Genomic DNA, 19,212 nt, shown 5'->3' with positions numbered 1-19,212 from the left:
AAATCAATACATAAAATGACACTAAGAGCTTGTTTCTGGTCCTTGCTGTAGCCTTTTGCCTGGGACTTAGGTAATAATGGTTGAAATGCTCTGCTTAATTTTGATTTTCCTGTCTCTCTTTATCTATTGTATACAGGGTCTCAGTAGAACCAAAATCAGTAAGAGTTATCTTTCCAAGAAGCTGTAATTTGGATATAGAGCATAGCTACCAATCAAATTCAGTCATCTAGCCCCCTGCTTTCTGTCCTTAACAACACTTTCCTCTTTTTCCTTCCACCTGTAACAGCAATTAAAAGCACTCAATTCAGATTTCTGAATGGAATTGTGCCATAAACCTGAACACTACCAACACTTATTCCCTGTCCTCCTGAACTTTCCCTTCATCTAAATTGCTCTTCACTTTTATTTACTGCAATGTATTAAATCCTCAGCCATGCCTTTCATTCCTACATAAAATGAAAATACACCAGAATTTCCTCTCTTCACTTCTTCAAAACCCTTCCTTAACCTCTGAAGCACAGCTGAAGTTTTAAGACTGGAAAATCTGTCAGCCTGATTCAGCACACACTGGACAAGCCTGTGACTGTCTTCTGCAGAACTATCTTCAGCCCTGCTACAAATGACATGAGCAGATCCAACACAGATTTCCTTCATAGCAATAGGAATGTTTCCACCTATTTTAACAGGAGAGAGATCAGCTGGAGCCTGTGTCTTTTCTGACATCTATTTTAATGTGTCTTCACTGAAGTTCCATCTTACAGTGCATTTGCACAGAGGGGCAGAAAGAGGTAATTCTGAGTCCAACCCTGCCACTGCTGGCAGTGGAACCCCAGAAACCCTTTCAAAAACTGACCATACTTCATCATTAAAGAACTCAGCCTTCTGTCTCCAGCTTCCTACTGGAAATTTGATTAAGGACTTCACTATCTCTGCCTGTTCTTTCCATCCATCAGCCTGGCCACCATGGGGCTGTAAAAAAGCCTTTTCACAGAACTGCTTTTCATGCAATGAATACCATCAAATGGGTGTTACTCCATGACTTCAGCTGATATCCCTGAATCCATCACATCTCCTGTGCACAAGCTGAAAGGGCTTTTAGCTCAGGACTGAACAAGGTGAGGTACATGCCCCATTACAGGTGAATTCCAACCATCTAGACATAATCTTCAAATTGTAGCTGAAATATACATCCATCTAAACTTCTGCCAGAACTGTCCACAAATTTAAACAGTATCTTTCTTCTTCTGAAGTTCATTCTTCTCAACCCTGTCTTCCTCTTTGCCCACCTCATTCTTCATTTTGCTAACTTCTATAGGCATGTTCTACTAGTCTCCCCTCAAAATCCAGGTTTTTTTATTTTAAACTTCTAACCATCTTTTCATTTGCCATGCTTGCCTATCTCTTACATCCATTCCAGTGGTCCTCCTTACTTCACACTTGGAATGCTTTCAAGTTTAAAAATATATTTCAAGGTATTTAATCTCTGCTGATTATTTCTGTTTTACACATCACAACATCATTGACTTTTAAGCAACAGCAGAAACACTTAACATTTTTATTGTCAGATGGTAGTCACAGCCTTCATTCCTACATTTCACACCTTTTTCCAATTATTCTCCCTCTCTATGCCCTCTCTTTCTTTGTGCTCCCCTATGGTTTTCATATACCCAGCTTTATCCCACAATTCCTGTATCTTTCCTACATTTGTTTCACTGCAATTCAATGTCATTCTCACCTCCCCAATGCTGGTCTCAGTTTGATCTTACTAAAAACCATATGCAAACACTGAAGTGCTGACAGCTTCGATACAAATCAACGATCCAGATCGCTGAGAGCACCATCACACACTTGAAGGAACTGCAGGTCTGTCTTCCTAAGCACATATGCTTGGGCTACTGCACAAATTTAACATAAAACTAGCTCTGGATAGCTGGCTCTTCTTTATTTTCAGACAATAGCCTACTAATGTTGATTTGCACATCAATCCTCCCCCATGCAGGTACTGGTTTGTGCAATCTCTCCCAGAGCTATCTGGGAGCAGGCAACAGTCACTGAACACCCTGACAAAGAAACAAATGTACCACTGGAGTTCTGGACTACAGCCACAAGGACCAGTTCCAAGAAAAGGATGGTCAGGCTCTTCAGGTCACCTCTAAAACAGAGTGAAATTATCCAGTAAAGGACAATTCAGCTCAGGAGTTTAAGAGGTGTCTTTAATTAGCATCCAGAAGAGAATCTTCTTTCTGCACAGGCTATAAACGAAACTAAATTGCTTGGCCTCTCTAGGCACAAGGCAGAGGGAAGGCTACTGCCAGTGCTTTTTGTGTAACAGAGCAATGTGCTGGCACTGAACTACTCTCAAGGTGACACAGATGGCCCTGCATGTCTGCAGAGCATTCAGACGGTATCGCCAAGGGGGACACAGCAAAGTCCAGCTAAAGGGAAAACATTAGTGCTTAATGAATCATTTTCCAGTATGAAAATCCTCCCTTTTATTTTAGGCTACAAGGGATTCAAACCCATGCCAAATGGCTCAGTCCTCTCATTTTATTTATTAGCAGTGCATGTTCGAGACGTAGCTGTTTTCTCTTATGTGAGCAGTTTACAATTACATGGCAGTTATATAACAAAGACACTCTGTCCTTTAAAATGCCAGACTTCTTTAGCAAGGCTTTAAAGAGGGGAACATCTAAAATAGAATAACCTCCCAACAAAATGCTGAAAACTTTACATAGAGAACTGCTCAAGACAAGTAAAAAAGGAGCATCTAGGAAAAGCTAAGGAGGACTTTCAGTCAAATGGGTAATAGTTATATGCAACAAAGAAAAAAGCAGATGATTTTTCACACATAAATAAATTTCCTTTACATGAAAAAAGCATTTATTCTGCAATGCCTTCCTTCTCTTTGTAATTGCAAAGAACCTCCAAAATTACTTGTTCCAATTCTGAGAACAGACTTAGCATTTGCTGATTTCTGTGCTCCAAATATTAGAAACAAAACCCAAGGCTGCTTCTTTTAGGCATCTTTCAAGACTGGAGACATAGGTTTCTTAAAAAGAACTGCACAGTGAAGGAGCTAATAATAACAATGTGAGTCAGTACCTGTGATCGCCCTTCGGATCTCTCGTGCTGCTTCCTCCCGCATCTCAATTGAGGCTTGCTCACTATACCAGGCTGCATGTGGGGTACAGATCAGGTTTGGTGCATCCTTCAAGGGGCCCTGACTAAAGCTAAATGAAAATTTAAAACAAGATCAAATGACAAAAAAATATTGGGGGCAAGGGGAAAAGCAAGGTGGCGAATCCAGATGGATTTGTACATACACAGATTAATTTCTACAAGGCAAAAGAATTGCATTTCTATTTCTTACTGAGTTTGTTTATAATTCTGTTAATTTAAAGTACTATTTAGGGTATAAATAAGCAACAATCACTTTTTATAGACCAAAGGGTGGAACTTAAGTATAGCAGCAACATTAGCTTCTGTCCAATGCACTTACTGTAACTACAGTCACTGCCACTCCAGTTCTGGGGCAGAAATGCATAAAGGAAAACCCAAATTAATTTAGGATGCCATTCCATTTGTCTAGGTCAGCACAATTTCACTTTTATTGCATTAACTAACAAAGCTCTTCTCTTTCTGTCAGTATGACATCTAATCATTTAAAGAAAAAAAATCTTACAATTATTTCCAAATCAGAAGTGTGTCCATCATCAGCCTCAATGCCTTCTGGATAATTCAGGATTTTAAATTTTATTTTTAACTATTTTTTCTTTCCCATCCCCTTATAGAAACTCCACAGAAAGAAGGAAATTTACAGATTGTTTTTTTAGGGAAAGCAATGAATCTGTGTACAAGTGTTATCACAGATACAAAGTAGAAAAACTAAAAATAATAATAATGGAAACTTGCTCCTCCTATTCATTTCCAGTTTTAATAATCTTGCAGTCAACTGCAACAGGACAGCAAATATTTTAAGACAAAAGCGTGCTTTCAGAGTTGGTCATAATTCATAAAATGATAGATTTCATCTGTAGTTCAACAAACTGGCAAAACTCTTGCCTAAAGAGCTGCATGCTGCAATGAGATAGACATGCAGCACTGCAGCCAAAGGAAACTGTGGCTGTAATCCTGCAGCTGAATCTCTGCACATGGCATCTCCATGCACTAAATGGGGCTTCCTAGATGTGCAGTGGGCTGCTTGTGCAGATCCCAGACAGGAATTTGGAAAAATGTATGGAGCTGCAAGTCCCCTGAGCTGCTACACTCTGGCTTTGCACAGCACTACTGCATTGTAATGACTACCTTTAGGAGTAAATGAATCCAGGGTATGCATAAATAAAATTAATTATTTGTGATGTGGCATCATGCCTCAGTAGGTATAAAAATTCTGACTAAAAGGATATTATTCTATTTTTTCAAAGGTTCTATATCCCCCTCAAGCTGGAATGAGAGATACTGTCCTCTCTCCAGTCTTTACAACCTGCCCTGAATCTGTTCTTCTTCAAAAACTTATGTGGATTGTTCCAGTTAAAAATAACAATTTTCCCTGCCCAGCCTGAAAAAGGCTTGTCACATGCAAGGACTAAGCTACAGCAGTCTGTTCTGAAGCCTCAAGGACATCTGAAATAGGCTCATTTTGATGAGGAGTGCTGATATCTCAATGCCAATGCCACTTAGGGGACTGGTGCATTTCTGCCTGAACCACTGGACTTAGTAATTCAAAAACTCAGGCTTATGCTACCAGCCCTACTACTGACAGTAGAGTTACTACTCCCCTTATAAAGGGGAAAACAAAACAAAACCTGCACTCCGACAGCCTTCCTGAAACTTTTTGCAACCTCTTACACACATTTCCAGCAGAGGCAATCTGGACAAATATCTTTTTCTTCAGAAAGGTGTCAAAAGCACTTCTCACACCACATCTCAGTTCTCTGCCTTTGAAAGATCCTGTTCAGGCATGAACTGGCTCCAGAGCTGCATCAGTGGCAAAGGTGCACTCTCCTCAAAGCCATGGCCGGGATTTGAACTCAGTTTTGAACTCAGGTTTCTGCTATTTCTACTAAATAAACCCAGTTTTTGTTTTCTTTTTAAGGAATTAAATCTTGGACGTCACTTTTTTCACTTCTAACCACATACACAAACCCCATCTACATTCGCATTAGCCCAGTGCTGCACAGATTCATGTTGCTTTGCTAAGGAGTATTTAGCTACCAAATGAACAGAAAACTCAATTTACTTGTTGCTGTTGATTGTATCATGCACTAAGACTTAAAAATAAGAAAGTGAACAAAATAAAAAGAAAAGAAAAGGAAAAGCACCTGAATGGTTCTGACTCATGTACATCTAAGGCTGCCCCTCGTATCCTTCCTTCCTTCAGGGCCTGTGCAAGTGCTTTTTCGTCTACTAACCCACCTCGAGCTGTGTTGACCAGGAAAGCCCCTTGTCTCATCTAGGGAAAGTTAAAAACAAGAATGATGAAATAAAAATAAATGAAATAAAATCGTTGTGGCATTATTTTTTACTCAAAAGAAGCATCCATTACAACAAAGGCTATTCAGCTGGTTTAAACTGTAACAGTTGTCTTCCCTTTCCATTGGAAAGTACCACCAAATGTGATGCTTCTAACATAAAATGCTATTTCACAGCACTTAATAACCTTTTGTTTCTTGTAAGTAGTGTCTTTTAATAGAAGCACTGTTTCAGATATTGTGCAGTACCATGATCAAAAGATACAACTGTGCATATGAAAGTGACACATCATTTTATGCCTTTTTATTTCACTGTGAAATTGCATGAGACAGAAACTACAGCACATTCTTAAACAAATTCATATTTTGTGGCTTTCAACTTTCACACAAATAAAAGCCTACATGAATTTTTCAGAAAAATCAATGCCTTTGGATTTTCAAACACTTTTCTCTTTAGTTGCCAAAACACAGTAGATACATGCATTATTTATTTTTGTTACTTCAGCTTCCTCCTCCCCTGTGAGACTTTTCAAATAAAGGTCTAAAGAATCCTTCTATTATTCAATTAAAAGGCATGAAAATGAATTTGGTTGAGAACGCTGTGTGCCCAGGAGAGAAGCTGTGCTGTGCATTGTGCAGATTAGCATTGTAGATGACATAAAATCAGTATTATAGGGAGAACTACAACAATTTACACCATAATACATCCACAACTTGAAAACAAAGTGGCAGTTTAAATAAGAGAAATGGTACTGAAATAAACATAAATTACAACATCCTGCTTCCAGCCACCCTGGTATTTAATCTTTGACAGATGTCTCAAACACCTCTGTGTGCATGAAGGAAAGCGAATGCAGAGCAGGAACCATGGTGAAGATGAATTATGAAAATCTCATTTTGTACTGACTCTGTCTCTCAACATACAAATAAGCAAAACCCAACATTTTTACACCAACTCAGCTTCATGAAACCTACACATCAAACTAAACCTTAGGTAAATAGATTTTTATGCTCAAATACTGATTCAAAATGCCAAGTTCATCAACAACAAGGAGGTCTGAATACGTCAGTTTTGGTTGCTTTTTTCTAATGAGGTCATATGGAATATTATATGCACATGCTTGCAGTGTTTTCTAAAGAAAAAACACACCATTATTTTAATGGCCAACTGCCAACTCTCTAGGTTTAATGTGGCCCTGCCTCTCTCCATTTGCAGACTCCTGGGCCTACAGGAGATCCATCCATACAGCAGAACCAAACTCCACTTACAGGAGCAGAACTAAAGGATGCTTCTCTCAGCTTCACGTAGTTAATTTGGGAATCAGAACAGCAAAGAAACTGGGGCAGGATCTGAAGCTGGTCTGGTAACAAGAAGAGATTCCTTATGGGAACAATCACTGCATCTCCAGTTCATGGGTCAGTTGTAGGAACTGAACCAAAAGCAGCACAGGTGGGCTCACCCCAGAGCCACTCACAGCTGTGCAGACACACCAAAAAGGCTCGTGGGAGCTCAAATACCCTTCCCCCTTCTGTGCAAACTGGTAACTTGAGTTGTAAGTACAGCCTGGTGTATTTACAGGCCCTTACTTAAAAGTGAACATTTTACTTAAAGTGAACCCTGCTAAAATCTTCTGTCCAATCTTGCTTGAGTTTTCATTTTAGGACTATTTACAAAACTCCAGAACTAGCACTAAGACACATTCAAATCAAACAGAACATGCCTGCATAAATGCATTCTAGAGGGAATGAATTATGTGACTCATGATAAACTGTCAGGGTGGATGCAGCTGGAGATGATCCTTAACAATGGGTGGAAGCTTGAAAGAGCTTCACAGCTGAACTGCTGACGTCTGTTAAATTCACCTACACTAAACCTGCAGAGCTGCTTTATAAAAGTATTGTGTTTAAACTGCAGTTTTTTCTCAAATCTGTATAACTGAAGATGACCTCAGTCTGAAGAGCACAAGTTCATTGAAACACTTCTCTGAGCTACTCTGGGACTACAAGGACAAGGAGGATGGCTTTACAGAACAATGATTAATTCACTAAAAAAGTTACTTAAAAGAAGACAGACACCAAATTTTCAAAGACACTTGAAGTCATTTCAGACTCCACAAATTTCAGGGTGAGACTCCAGTGAAATGAGATACAGCATACTTCTCTGTACTTTGTTTAAAAACTGGTTATGACATGAGCATGCAGAATTGGTCAAAAATGGTATGCAATGCTCTCCAGAAATTCTAGGCCAACTCCAACATCTGTCAGCCTAAATCAGAATATGCTCTACACAAACTGTGCAGTCAGAGGGGTTACAATTTCATGGGTTTCACATCCACTTTACTATCCAGAGTGCTTCACCCAAACTCCTACCCAAAGCAAGAACTATCATCTAACACTTTAATTAATCCTTGCTTTGATCATGAAGGATAACAAATAGGAAGATAAATGCTTACTTAAGACACTTTCCAGTGCAGAGTTTATTACAGGCATTTAGTTTCAGATGGTATTACTCTGTTTTAACATGTTTTTCTTAGTTTGTTTCTCTGATTAATGTGCTGTGCCTTCTCCAAAGCTCAACACATTTCTCTGTCTCCACTCAAAAACCTCCTGTGGTAAACTGGACCCAGTTTCACAACTGCTGCATAATAAAATGACCAAGGCTTGGTGGTCCCATGGAATTCAATGTGATGCTTTTTGGGTCTAGATGTCTGCTTGAAGAGACATCTCAACATGTAATAACCACTGAATGTACCCAGCCTTACAACGGAAGACAATATTCAAGGCAGGGTGACAGAGCTCTGGTCTCTTTGGTTTCATTTTAAGCTTCTTAATTTTTTAGAGTTTTAAATCCCAAATCCTGATTTTATGTTGTGATGGATTTGCAAAATCCCTAAACTCTCAAATCAATAATTGTGTTGTACTGTCAGTTTTCTGCCATGATCCTACATGATTGTGGAACGTGTTCAGTAAGTTCTTCAGTTCTAGAGTAGTAGGTACAAACTATTTCTCAGAAGACAAGCAGTGATTTTAGTGCAAAAGAGTGCTACTGTAATTGTTACCAACATATAAACCCCCTATATATACATATATTTGTAAAGAACAGCCAAATAAACTATTCTATCTTAGGGCTTCTTTCCTCTACATTGCCTCCATTTTTATGTCTCAGTGTTTTACTTCTGGCTGTTACCTACACTAAAGCTGGAGTCAAACTTTTCCATTAAGTGTCTGGCTTCTATTATCATATTTTTCAACAATGGAGCAGTTACTACACCCAGATTTTGAAATTATTTTATTATTTTGTGTATTACCTACAACTTTATGGAGAAGTTAGTATTAATTCCAAGAAACATTATTTTTCCCAATAATGCAATGCTGTAAATGAGCTCCATCCTTGAAGTGCTCTGTGAGCATCGGGACTGAGCACAGGGGGGAGCCATTTAGTCATAATCCTTAAATTGCATCAAAGGAACTCAAACTGAGGGACAACAGTGAAAGGCAGAATTGCTACCTGAAAATACACATGCAAAGGAAGAAGCTGCTACAAGACACAGAAAAAGTGCTTTTACATCAATGCCACTTCATTAAATCTGAGTAATATTAAGAAGAGTGAACTATTTCCACAAATGCAATGTTCCTGAGCCAAAAAGACAGTAAAAAGCAACAATACATAAACAACCAGCTAGTTCCTAATCAATCATAGACCTGTTTGATCTTAGAGCAGCAGAAGAGAAAGATTTCTATCAAATGAGAATCTACCAATTTGCAGAAATAAATGCTGTACAGAGCTGGCAACCAGCACTGGTGTGGAGAGCACCCACAGAGATTATTACCTGCTTTATGGTGAAGTCATTGATAAGATGATGATTGTGTTCATTCAAGTTGCAGTGCAGGGTAACACAGTCACTGTGGAACAGCAGGTCCTGCAAAGTGCTCACCCGCTGCAGTCCCAGAGCACGCTCCATGCCATCCGAGAGGTATGGGTCATAGAAAATCACACTGAAGCCAAAGGCTTTGGCACGTAGAGCTACTGCTTGCCCAACACGCCCTAGAACAAGATAAACACACCATGAGAGCAGATGTGAAGCAGCTGTGGGTGTAAGGTGGCCTCCTCCTGCCCAATGGGAATGCTTGTATCAGACCGTAACGCTTTGTGCAGCAACTGCAAGGGCAGAAAAGGGAGGTGCCTCCCATCCCACTCGGAATCATCACTGGGATCAGAAATGGTACATCTGGACTGTTTCACACTGCCTTGAAACAAAGCAGGAGGTTTGCACCTTTTGTCACCAGATACGTGAAATGCCAGAAGATGTCACATAATCTGCAATAATCTGTGTAACGCCAGGCTTGCCTGCTGGGCCTGTTTATGGCAAAACACCACGGCCTGTGAACACATCCTGCCAAGGGCTTATCCTTACCCATGTCAAACCAGCTGGCTTTAATAAAAAGCTATAAAATTAATCCTCAAAAATGGATGCAATAACAGATAATTTGTTTAATCTGAAGCACAACCATTTTCAATAAATGGAATCACCTTTCTGGTATTTTCTTTCATTTTGTGTAACATCCTTCCAGCATTAAAATGCCTACAAGAATCCGTCATCTAAGGCGTTAAAATAAATTTTATTCAGCTACCTGAATGATAAAAAATAAACACAGATGATCATATGGCATCTAGTTAAAAGGACTGCAGTCCCACTTGGAACTGACACTGAACTTTGCTTTTTTGTTCCACTTCCCTTACTGTCATATTTCAGAGCTGTGCCCAGAAGTGCTGTATGGGCATGACTCCACACCACATGTACCAGGAAGCGTGTACTCCCCTTTGATACACTACCAGTAAAACAGAGAGGGAAAAACCTCTGAGTACATCTAATGAGTTACAGGCATTTTGAGGACTGAGAACTAACACACTTTTCAAGTTAGAAGTTTACAGAGCAGATATTCACATTAGAGAACTACAAATGCTGGATATAAAGATCTTTCAAAAGCATCACTTGACACATCATAATAACAATGCCTAATTTGAAAAAAACCAAACCAAAAAAGTCAACAACTTTTCCTTTGTAAGGTCTAAGTTTGTTCAAAAAAGCATCAAATCAACCCAGGGAAATCCCATCTCTTTCCCACTGTGCTTGAAGGGATTTCCCTCCGCTTTTCAGTTTCTTTTTGAATATACTTCAGAAGCCACAGGAAGAAAGGTTTTTGCTGATCACTTAATGTGAACACAGCAATTCTGCAGTGCTTAGTGACAGATGTGCTCGGAATATTAAACAGTAAATCAATCTGACAGGGGCTGTCTGCTTTTCTTTGGGGACACCAGGTTAGAATACTCCTCAAAATCTTTCATTTCAACACTTGCATGCATGTTATTTGTTTGCTTTCCAAGCTGTTTTTATAAATTTGAATTAGAAAATTTTCAACACAAACACTGTATTGTTTCCAAATTTTGGCATGTTCACAGCTCAAGGAATCAGTCACACAACTGTAAATATTTTTTTTTTTTAACAAAGCATATAACTGTTACTCCAGCTCCATTCATTTTCACATGCCACAGTCTGTCATCTGTTCTTTTTTTTTTACACTCTTTACAACACTAATACCTGAGGGGATTCACAACAGCAAAATCTCTTACAACAGCCTCTCCAGTTAAAGCTACACTTCATTCACCCCCACCCAAGCTAATAAACCAAAGCCTTCTTCAATGGGCACAGAAGTTTCCTTTAAAAACACTAGGGAATTACATCTCTATTTCTAACCAGAATTATCCTATTACAAATATTTTATGGGATAAAACTCCTCTGCAATTGACAATTCTTTAGTTATTAAACAAGTACACAACTAGACACGATGAATTTGCCAATTCTTTTTAAATTACCATCTGACATAAGGAACAACCACGAAACTATGACCTTCTTTGTTCCTTTCCTGAAAACCTTTTATTATATAAGACTTCCCTGGGCATGAAGGGTGGTTCAAAACCTACCTCAACACACTGAGGACAATACAGCACACAAAGTATCCCACCTTTAGGACAACGCTATATTAAGAGCATATCAAGTTGTTATGAATATTCATGGCTGCTTCCAGGGAGGGCATAATCTTAAGCTCAAAACCCAAAATTAATTTATTAGTCAGTAGTGTGAGAAAAATGCAGAAAATGAATGTCATATACAATTGCAAAAAAAGCAGAAAGCGACAAAAATGTATTTTCAAAGGAATTAAAGTTCTAGGAAGGTCCATTCATCATTTCAGAAGACAGGCTCAAACACCCATCTCCTGTTATAGCCTCATCCATTCAACTCCCCTGCAAGTCCTCCCAACTCCCCTCAACCCAAATGTCCCAATTTATAGGGACCTTTATAGACCTTGACCCTGCCAATGCCCTGATCTGAGTGTGACAGTACAGCAGCTGCAGGTCAAGGACCCTGCTCAGCCCTTGGGCAGTGCACACTCATCCTATGCTGGTATTGCAAAGTTTTATAAAATGACCTTGATACCATGGAAATGATGATGATGACCTGCCTGAAGACTTCCATGGAAAGAAAAAGTGCTTTCACTTAGCAGCTCTTCCCTGCTATGCAACAGCAGTGGAGAATATCAGTAATTTTTCCTCATTCTTGGAGAACTCTGAAATGTGGAGAGTGCTGTTCTGTTACACTTCCTGCTGAGCACATTAAGAGAGCCAGTAGGACTGCTAAGAGTAGATCATTTACTGCAGAATAATACCACCCAGCTCTTAAGCCTTATTTAGTTATAGCACAGGTTAATAACTTGGCCAAGCATCTAGGTATGACAGTGGGACTACTGAGAGAACAGAGCAGGTGAGGAAAGACAAACTGAGTGATGACATTCACTGTGATGTGGAGACAAATTTATTTAAAAGAATTTCACCTTTCTTGGGTGAGGAAATGCATTAGTCATTAGACATCAGCAATTCTCACTGAGAAGGAAGGGAAAGGGAGTGTGACTTCACTGCTGTAAAATTGTCATTAGAGCAGAACCAGGGCCAGATGTCTATTCATCCAAGTACTTACGTGCTGCTGCTCATAAATATTCCTCCTTAAAGAAACCCACAAACCCCTATATTTCTGGATAAAAGGTGAAAAGGTAGCTTTTTTTTTCAGGCCTTATTATCCACACTTGTGATGCATCACTTAAAATGTAGGACACCAGATACTAATAAAGATTAAAAGTGACAAAGACAGCTGTTCAATTATGTGATATTACTATTTATGTAAGGCTCAAAGAATCAGACATTTCACAAAGACAGAAAGAGGCACGGGCTGTGCCTCAAGGAGCTCAGGGGCTAACCAAACAACACAACAATGAGGGATGGGATCCAACAAGCACACGAAGGAGGCATTATGCTGTTAGTCTCTGCTTATCTTCAAGCTCAATACAAGCAGAGGATGAGAGATGGGGTTAACTTTAAAGGAGGAACACAGAGTAATAGGATTAAGCAGGACAGACCAAGTGTCAAAGCAGGAATATGCATGAGAGGAGGGAAAGAGAGTGGGTGATGGAAAGAAGGCAAGTGAGTCACGAAACTTGGCTAGATCAGTGGATAAGGAAGTGAGTAGCTGAAACTTTGGAGACACAGTCATTCCCTAGCACAGAGATAGGCACGAGCTAGGGTGTTTCTCTTTGGCAAAGAGTAAAGCCCAGGAGCAGATGTTAAGAAGGTTTGCAGTTAGCTGTTGCAGTAGCAGTGATAAATTTAAGCAACCCACTGCTGAAGAGACCACAAGTCTTAAGACAAGAATAGAGAAACACAGTTGTAGTTGAGAGGAGATGATCTCAGACACACTGACAACAAGGGACAGAAACTGAGACACGACACAGAAACAGAGGAAAGGGCTGAGCAACAGATGATAACTGTTTATTTTATGTGTAATACATTCACTTCATAGCATCTGGGTGGATCATCACTTCTGACACTGACATGTCTAAATAATAAACTGAGGCAAAACTCCAAATGTGGGGAGAGGCCACTAGTGAAGAAACACAACCTAAGGACAACAGCCTTTGGTTGTAAATGCATGTTTGAGTCTGAAACTCAAGACAGCTAACCTCTTGCAGTGATCTGTACTAGAAAAGGGTGCACAACAGCCTAAGTGCCTGAAGTGCTCACACAGGAATTCTGGTAGATCTTCTACGTCTACATTTTTACTCTTCATTAATACACAGATTCATAGGAGTTTGTTAGAACACATCTGACTCAAAGTGTTGTGCCTATTCACACACATGCACAAGAAGGAAGAATAGAAGTTTTCAAAAGTGACTTTACAGTTTAGTATACTTTGAAATTTTGAATATTCTATGATAGGAAATAGACAGGAACAACAAAAGGCTAGAGATAATGACTGGTCAATAACTGCAACAGAAACATGCCCTTAAAAATCAGATTTTACTAGCCTTTTTAGTGTAACATGCACACAAAAGACTTGCTTTTTGAAACTAAAACCAAAACCTAGCATTTTTTAAAGCTTTATAAACATACTGGCAATCTGATTACCCATTTATTCCTCTATACTTTTCAGTTATTGAGAACAAAACCAGCAAAACTCACTTAAGGAAGTCAATGATGAAAGACTTTTTCTTTCTAATCTCAAGTCTGAATTTGTTCAGTAGAAACACCAAACTGAATGACAACAGCACAGATATCTCCAGCAAACGTGCACACTGCATGTGAGCCAAAGCTTAAGTTTCAAAAACCAGGTATGCATTTCCATTCTGGAAATATTTTAAGCAACTGCCTATGATTTGGGCAGAGATGCTGTGACTGTGAGCACAATAATCACTGTGTGTTTATATGAGATGCATAATTACATTAGTGTAGATTTCAGAAAGCAGCTTCACGACTGACTTCTTGAAAATCATATTTTCAAGGCAATTCTTTGATTGTGAGGATGGTTCTGGTGTACTGCATGCTCATTTAAATGAGTACTGTGTAACACCAGGTTATTTTCAGCTTCCAAAAGTAAGAGTTCGAGGCTGGAGATACTTGACAGCAATGTGTAACTCGAGCAGTCATTTAAATATGATGCTTTGTTGTCAAAATCATATTACTAATTCCTGTGGATGAATAGCACAGCAATTACATCCACAGTCTATCAGATCTGTGTAAGACAAGCACATGACTGAATAATTTTTATATAGAAACTGACTTGCTTGTTTTTCTTCTCTACTTCCGTAACAGACAGTAATTAATTCATCTCTAGCAAGCCTGTCCATCTGTTGGATGTTGAAAAACATTTAGGGTCACTCAGAGAGGTAAGTAGGTGATTTTATTAGGTCTGGAATAATTTCAAAATTTCTTGCATATATTCTTCCTCTCATTAGAACTCAAATAAAATTTCAGATCAGTTCAATCAAATGCACACAATAACTGCTCTGCAGGATGTTACTGAAGCAAAGACCTTTTAGTTACATACAAAACTGTAAAAGGAAAAATGTCCAAACAAAACCAGATATGAAAGTGGATAAGGGATTAAACATACACATGTAACTGGGCTGAGGTAGCAGGATTCTGTCCTGGAAAAGGGAAATGATGATGTCTCCTCTTACAAGCAGTGTGCCAGCAGGCAATATGGCAACAGAAAGACATACAGAAACTCAAAGAACTGAGAGAACATTAGCCATAAAACAAGTTTTCTGAGGAAAATGATTATGTTTAAAGGGAAAACATTTCATAATACATAATTATCAGGAATGAATGCTTGACAGGGAGTGAACAAATGTTCCATTTTTACAGCTCAAATCTTCACTTTTTTTTCATCAGCGGGCAGCAAAGAGCACGAAACCACGTACGAAGCCAACGTACCTAATCCAATAATGCCCAAGGTCTCCCCTCGGATGCGGGCAGCTCCCGAGGCCACTTCCCGGATCTGTTCCACGCTCTGTACCCTGGTGCCCTCACGCAGGGCCTGGTGCAGCCAGGTGGTTCTCCTGTACAGGTTCAGGATGTGGCACATGGTGGAATCTGCCGTTTCTTCTACGGAGGCGGCTGGCACGTTACACACGGCAATCCCTGCAGGCAGCGGGGAGAGGATGCCAGTTGCCAAACAATGCTTAATTTTTTTTTCCCATTTAATAGCAATACAGGAGTATGATGTTTAAAATCACACCTATTTCAACGTGTCTTGCACAAATACTAAGTTTCTGACTGTAATGGCAGGCAGAATACCTGACATAATAGTTGACAACTATGTGCCCATTTATTTCTCTTATTTGTTATTACAATTATCGTGCTTTTATTTATTGCAAACTAAGGCAGATAGTAAACAGGCCACTGAAACCACAGAAGGAAGGCACAGAAGATGTCTGATAGTTTAGAACGTTGCAAGCATTTTACATTTCCACTGAGCTTGGTGCTTTGAATAACCAAGAGAGACCTGCCTTGCTTTCAACAGTGTGGTCTATGATCAGAGTTTAGGTTTAATTGTGTGAGTTAGCTTTCCAGCACTGGACAAATACCCTCCCAAAAGCTATCTATGCAAGTTCCAAAAAGGATAAAATAATTTATAACGACAGCAACTCTTATGAAGCCTTCACAGGATGACTGTTAGTAATTTCACATCATGTGTAAGTAATCATGATACAGGAAAGGACAATCTGTTACACATTGCTCAGGGGTTTTTAGAATTACAACAAACAACATCCCAGGCCTTTCCTGGTCCCCCACATTAAAGGGAACCCATCTAATCATCAATAGAAAATGCAAAATCTGCTTCTATGTGGCATGCAAAAGTAATGCCAAATAAGTCCATGTTCCTAACAGCTGGTAAGTCACCAGCTGAAAATAGCATAACATCAATCAGCCAGAAGTGTTACAGACTTCCACAGAAAACTGTGGAAGGTGGATTATTATTCAAGACTCAGAATAAGCCTACTTTACTTCAAAAAAACACATGAAGCAACAAGTGATTGTAATTACATGCAAGTTATCCCATTCTGCTTTTTACCTTCCAGTACTCAGTACACAGCAGTTAAGCAAAATGCTTGAAAAACTTTGTGTCTTTTATGACTTGTCTCTCTTCAGTCTTTCCATGCACTGCATGTTCTCTCTCTAATCACCAGCTCCCACAAATGTTTGTGTCTCAGTTCTGCTGACTGAGACAACAAACAACACGCAGTATAATTTCATGGTGGAGAAGAAAAAATAAAGTGTTTTGTATCGTAAAAACACCCAAGAACTGTTTTTACTGTTTGGGATTTTACATAACTAAATATTCAGTAAGTCCTCAGCTAATACCAGAGTATCTTAGGAAGCAGAGAAGAAGAATAAACATTCTCTTCAAAAACAGCATCAACAGTAATATGAGAAATAATAAGCTCATGCTATGTTTATCTATGTTTTACATTCAAATGCCTTTATTCTGCTGCCCAGTACTTTTTACAGCCTTCTCTACATTACTAAAAACCTGCACAGAGAACTTACAGAACTATTTTTCTTTCCTCTGCTGTAGAGATAAGCCTGTCTGCTGAGTCACTGCCCTTAAGACTTACACGAAGATATACCAGCATCATTTGCTGGAATATTAATCTTGGCATTCTGCTAACATCAATGGTAGAAAGAAATTCACCATTTTTAAAATGGAGAAAAAAAGCTTGACTGGGAGGGAGAGGTGAAAGACTGAAAAATAACATCCTCTCTAAGAACCTCACATTAAACACTTGCATTTGTTTATACAAAAACGTCTTTCTCATGGAGGAACAATGCAGGTTTTAGATGGCAACGTAAATTAAATAAATGTGTCTCCTAATAGCTGCCATCAACAAAATTATGCTTTAAAAGCAGCTTAAAGAATTATATTATGTATTTGGGAAGAGGAGTAATATACCTTCTTCCCTAATAGGTTTCCTCAGGAAACTGAGGGAACAAAAGTCAGATAAATCCTCTCCTGAACGGCAGGAATTTATTTTTCCCAATTTTTCTTCAACTCTAAAAGCAGCTCATTTTTGAAAGGCAGAGACATAACAAACCACAAAAAACAGCAAGAGAGGCAAGGAAATGAAGAGACATTTCACATGGGAAAAGACAGCACACTCTCATCTCATATCCACTGAACAATGCTCCCTTCCCTTTTCCCACTGCTTTCAGTGATTTTGTGCACAGGTTCAATGCTGAAAAATGCAGAAGTCAACAGGCATTACCTGGGCTCCCATTGCACTTGCATCCAGCTACACCCACAACCTGTATGTGTTTTCTAGTCAACTATTAATAAAGTGCAGGAAAAGCATGTTTTATCCAAGAGACACATATTTTCATGCTTTGGAAGAGATTAAAAGAGCTAATATAAAATAATGCTTAACAGAAAAAGCTGGTAACAGCCCCATGTGCCAGCTCTATGAAAAATAACTCAAGTTACTACAGAAGTTCAGAAATACACTGGACTCTGGTCTAAATCTACATTTCAAAAACAAATCAAAGTCTTTTATAAAGAGCAGATCACTCTCACATTACCTCAAGATATCTGTTACTTACACCAGTTCAACAAAAGGAAGGCTCTTTGTCCCAAACTTAATATTAAAATCAGAGATTTTACTGTAACCTTTCCACCATTTACTGGCTTTTGACAGTGGACAATAATATGTTGTAAACTAAAGGAGACACAAACAGGTCAGACCCTCAACTTTATAACTCAGTCTAATCACAACACAGGAACTGAAAGCTGAGGAAGGTGGCCATTTAACATTTGAACAAGAATTTCCCAAATCTGCTGTGTATTCCAGTTTGAAGAATTATGTGGCTGCACTTAAGTTTGTAACTTGGGTTACAATCCAGCATAGAGACCTGCAGAGGAGACAGCCAGCAAACCTTCAAAGATCTTCCTCTTATCAGGGATTTTCTCCACAAACCGGGCTCCTGACTGGTCTGAGCCTTTGATCTGCACCTACATTTTGGCTTTTGATCTAGGATTTTACCCCAGGCCAATCTCTTCACACACACAGGTTTTCTGAGGCTCACAACCCATGTCTGACTGTGGCACCAGTTAAAGCAGGCAAAACACAACCTTGCACACTTTCAGCCCTGACCTGATCTTTATAAAACTCAGCAAGGAATGGTTAAGGCTTTGCCACCGTTACAACAGGTGAGTATTTTTTTATCATAAGCTGATAAACAGACCACACTACAGCTCCCTCACTGCATCAGTGGGACTATTGCTAGAACTAAGCACTGCCACACTGAAATAAATGTTTCCAAGATCTTTCCAGAGCATAATGGGAAAAAATACTTGGTTCTCCACAATCTTGGAAAAGAAACAAGGAAAATCTTTACTCCAAGTGGTAGGCTGACCTTTAGATTACAGGTAGGAGATAGTTTAACCTAAAGTAAGAAAAGTACAGATCAGATGGTTGCTTTTCTTACAGTCAAACATCAAGCACCATCTCTTCAGAGTTCTAGTAGCTGAATTTATTCTGATGAAGCAACAACTGATTCTCCTGTAAAATTGGTATTTCTATTTTATGGACTGGTTTAGTACTAAATTTCATGCATCATAAATAAGTCTCAGACAGTTGATAAAGATCTCATTTTTTATTCAAACAGAAGTAATATGCCACAGTGATGGAATTATATTTTGTAATTAGATTATAGCAGTAGTAGTTAAAATATACAATTGGAGTAAAAAAGAAAGAGATGAAAAATTATGGCCTTACTCCTTGGGTTTATATTGAGCAGGCAGATTGTCATCCTGCCACAAAGCTGTTAATATTATCACTTAATTAACTAATGCCA

At 39.0% G+C, this 19,212-nt stretch overlaps 1 protein-coding gene across 8 annotated transcripts in view; it reads right to left on the bottom strand.

Moving 5' to 3' along the window:
• The window catches only part of CTBP1 (C-terminal binding protein 1), a 238,276-nt gene that overhangs the window by 7,910 nt on the left and 211,154 nt on the right, over nucleotides 1-19,212 (bottom strand). For all 8 annotated transcript variants that reach the window (XM_041402644.1, XM_041402642.1, XM_041402643.1 and 5 more), the window contains 4 exons: nucleotides 15,295-15,501; nucleotides 9,302-9,516; nucleotides 5,322-5,452; nucleotides 3,103-3,230 (listed from right to left, as the gene is read on the bottom strand). In XM_041402644.1, coding sequence (XP_041258578.1) covers nucleotides 3,103-3,230; nucleotides 5,322-5,452; nucleotides 9,302-9,516; nucleotides 15,295-15,501 — 681 coding nt within the window. The remainder of the gene's footprint in view (nucleotides 1-3,102; nucleotides 3,231-5,321; nucleotides 5,453-9,301; nucleotides 9,517-15,294; nucleotides 15,502-19,212) is intronic.

Source organism: Onychostruthus taczanowskii, unplaced genomic scaffold (genome assembly GCF_017590055.1).
Source record: "Onychostruthus taczanowskii isolate IOZ18803 unplaced genomic scaffold, ASM1759005v1 scaffold2, whole genome shotgun sequence".
NCBI lineage: Eukaryota > Metazoa > Chordata > Aves > Passeriformes > Passeridae > Onychostruthus > Onychostruthus taczanowskii.
This window is presented reverse-complemented; position numbering and strand designations above follow the sequence as displayed.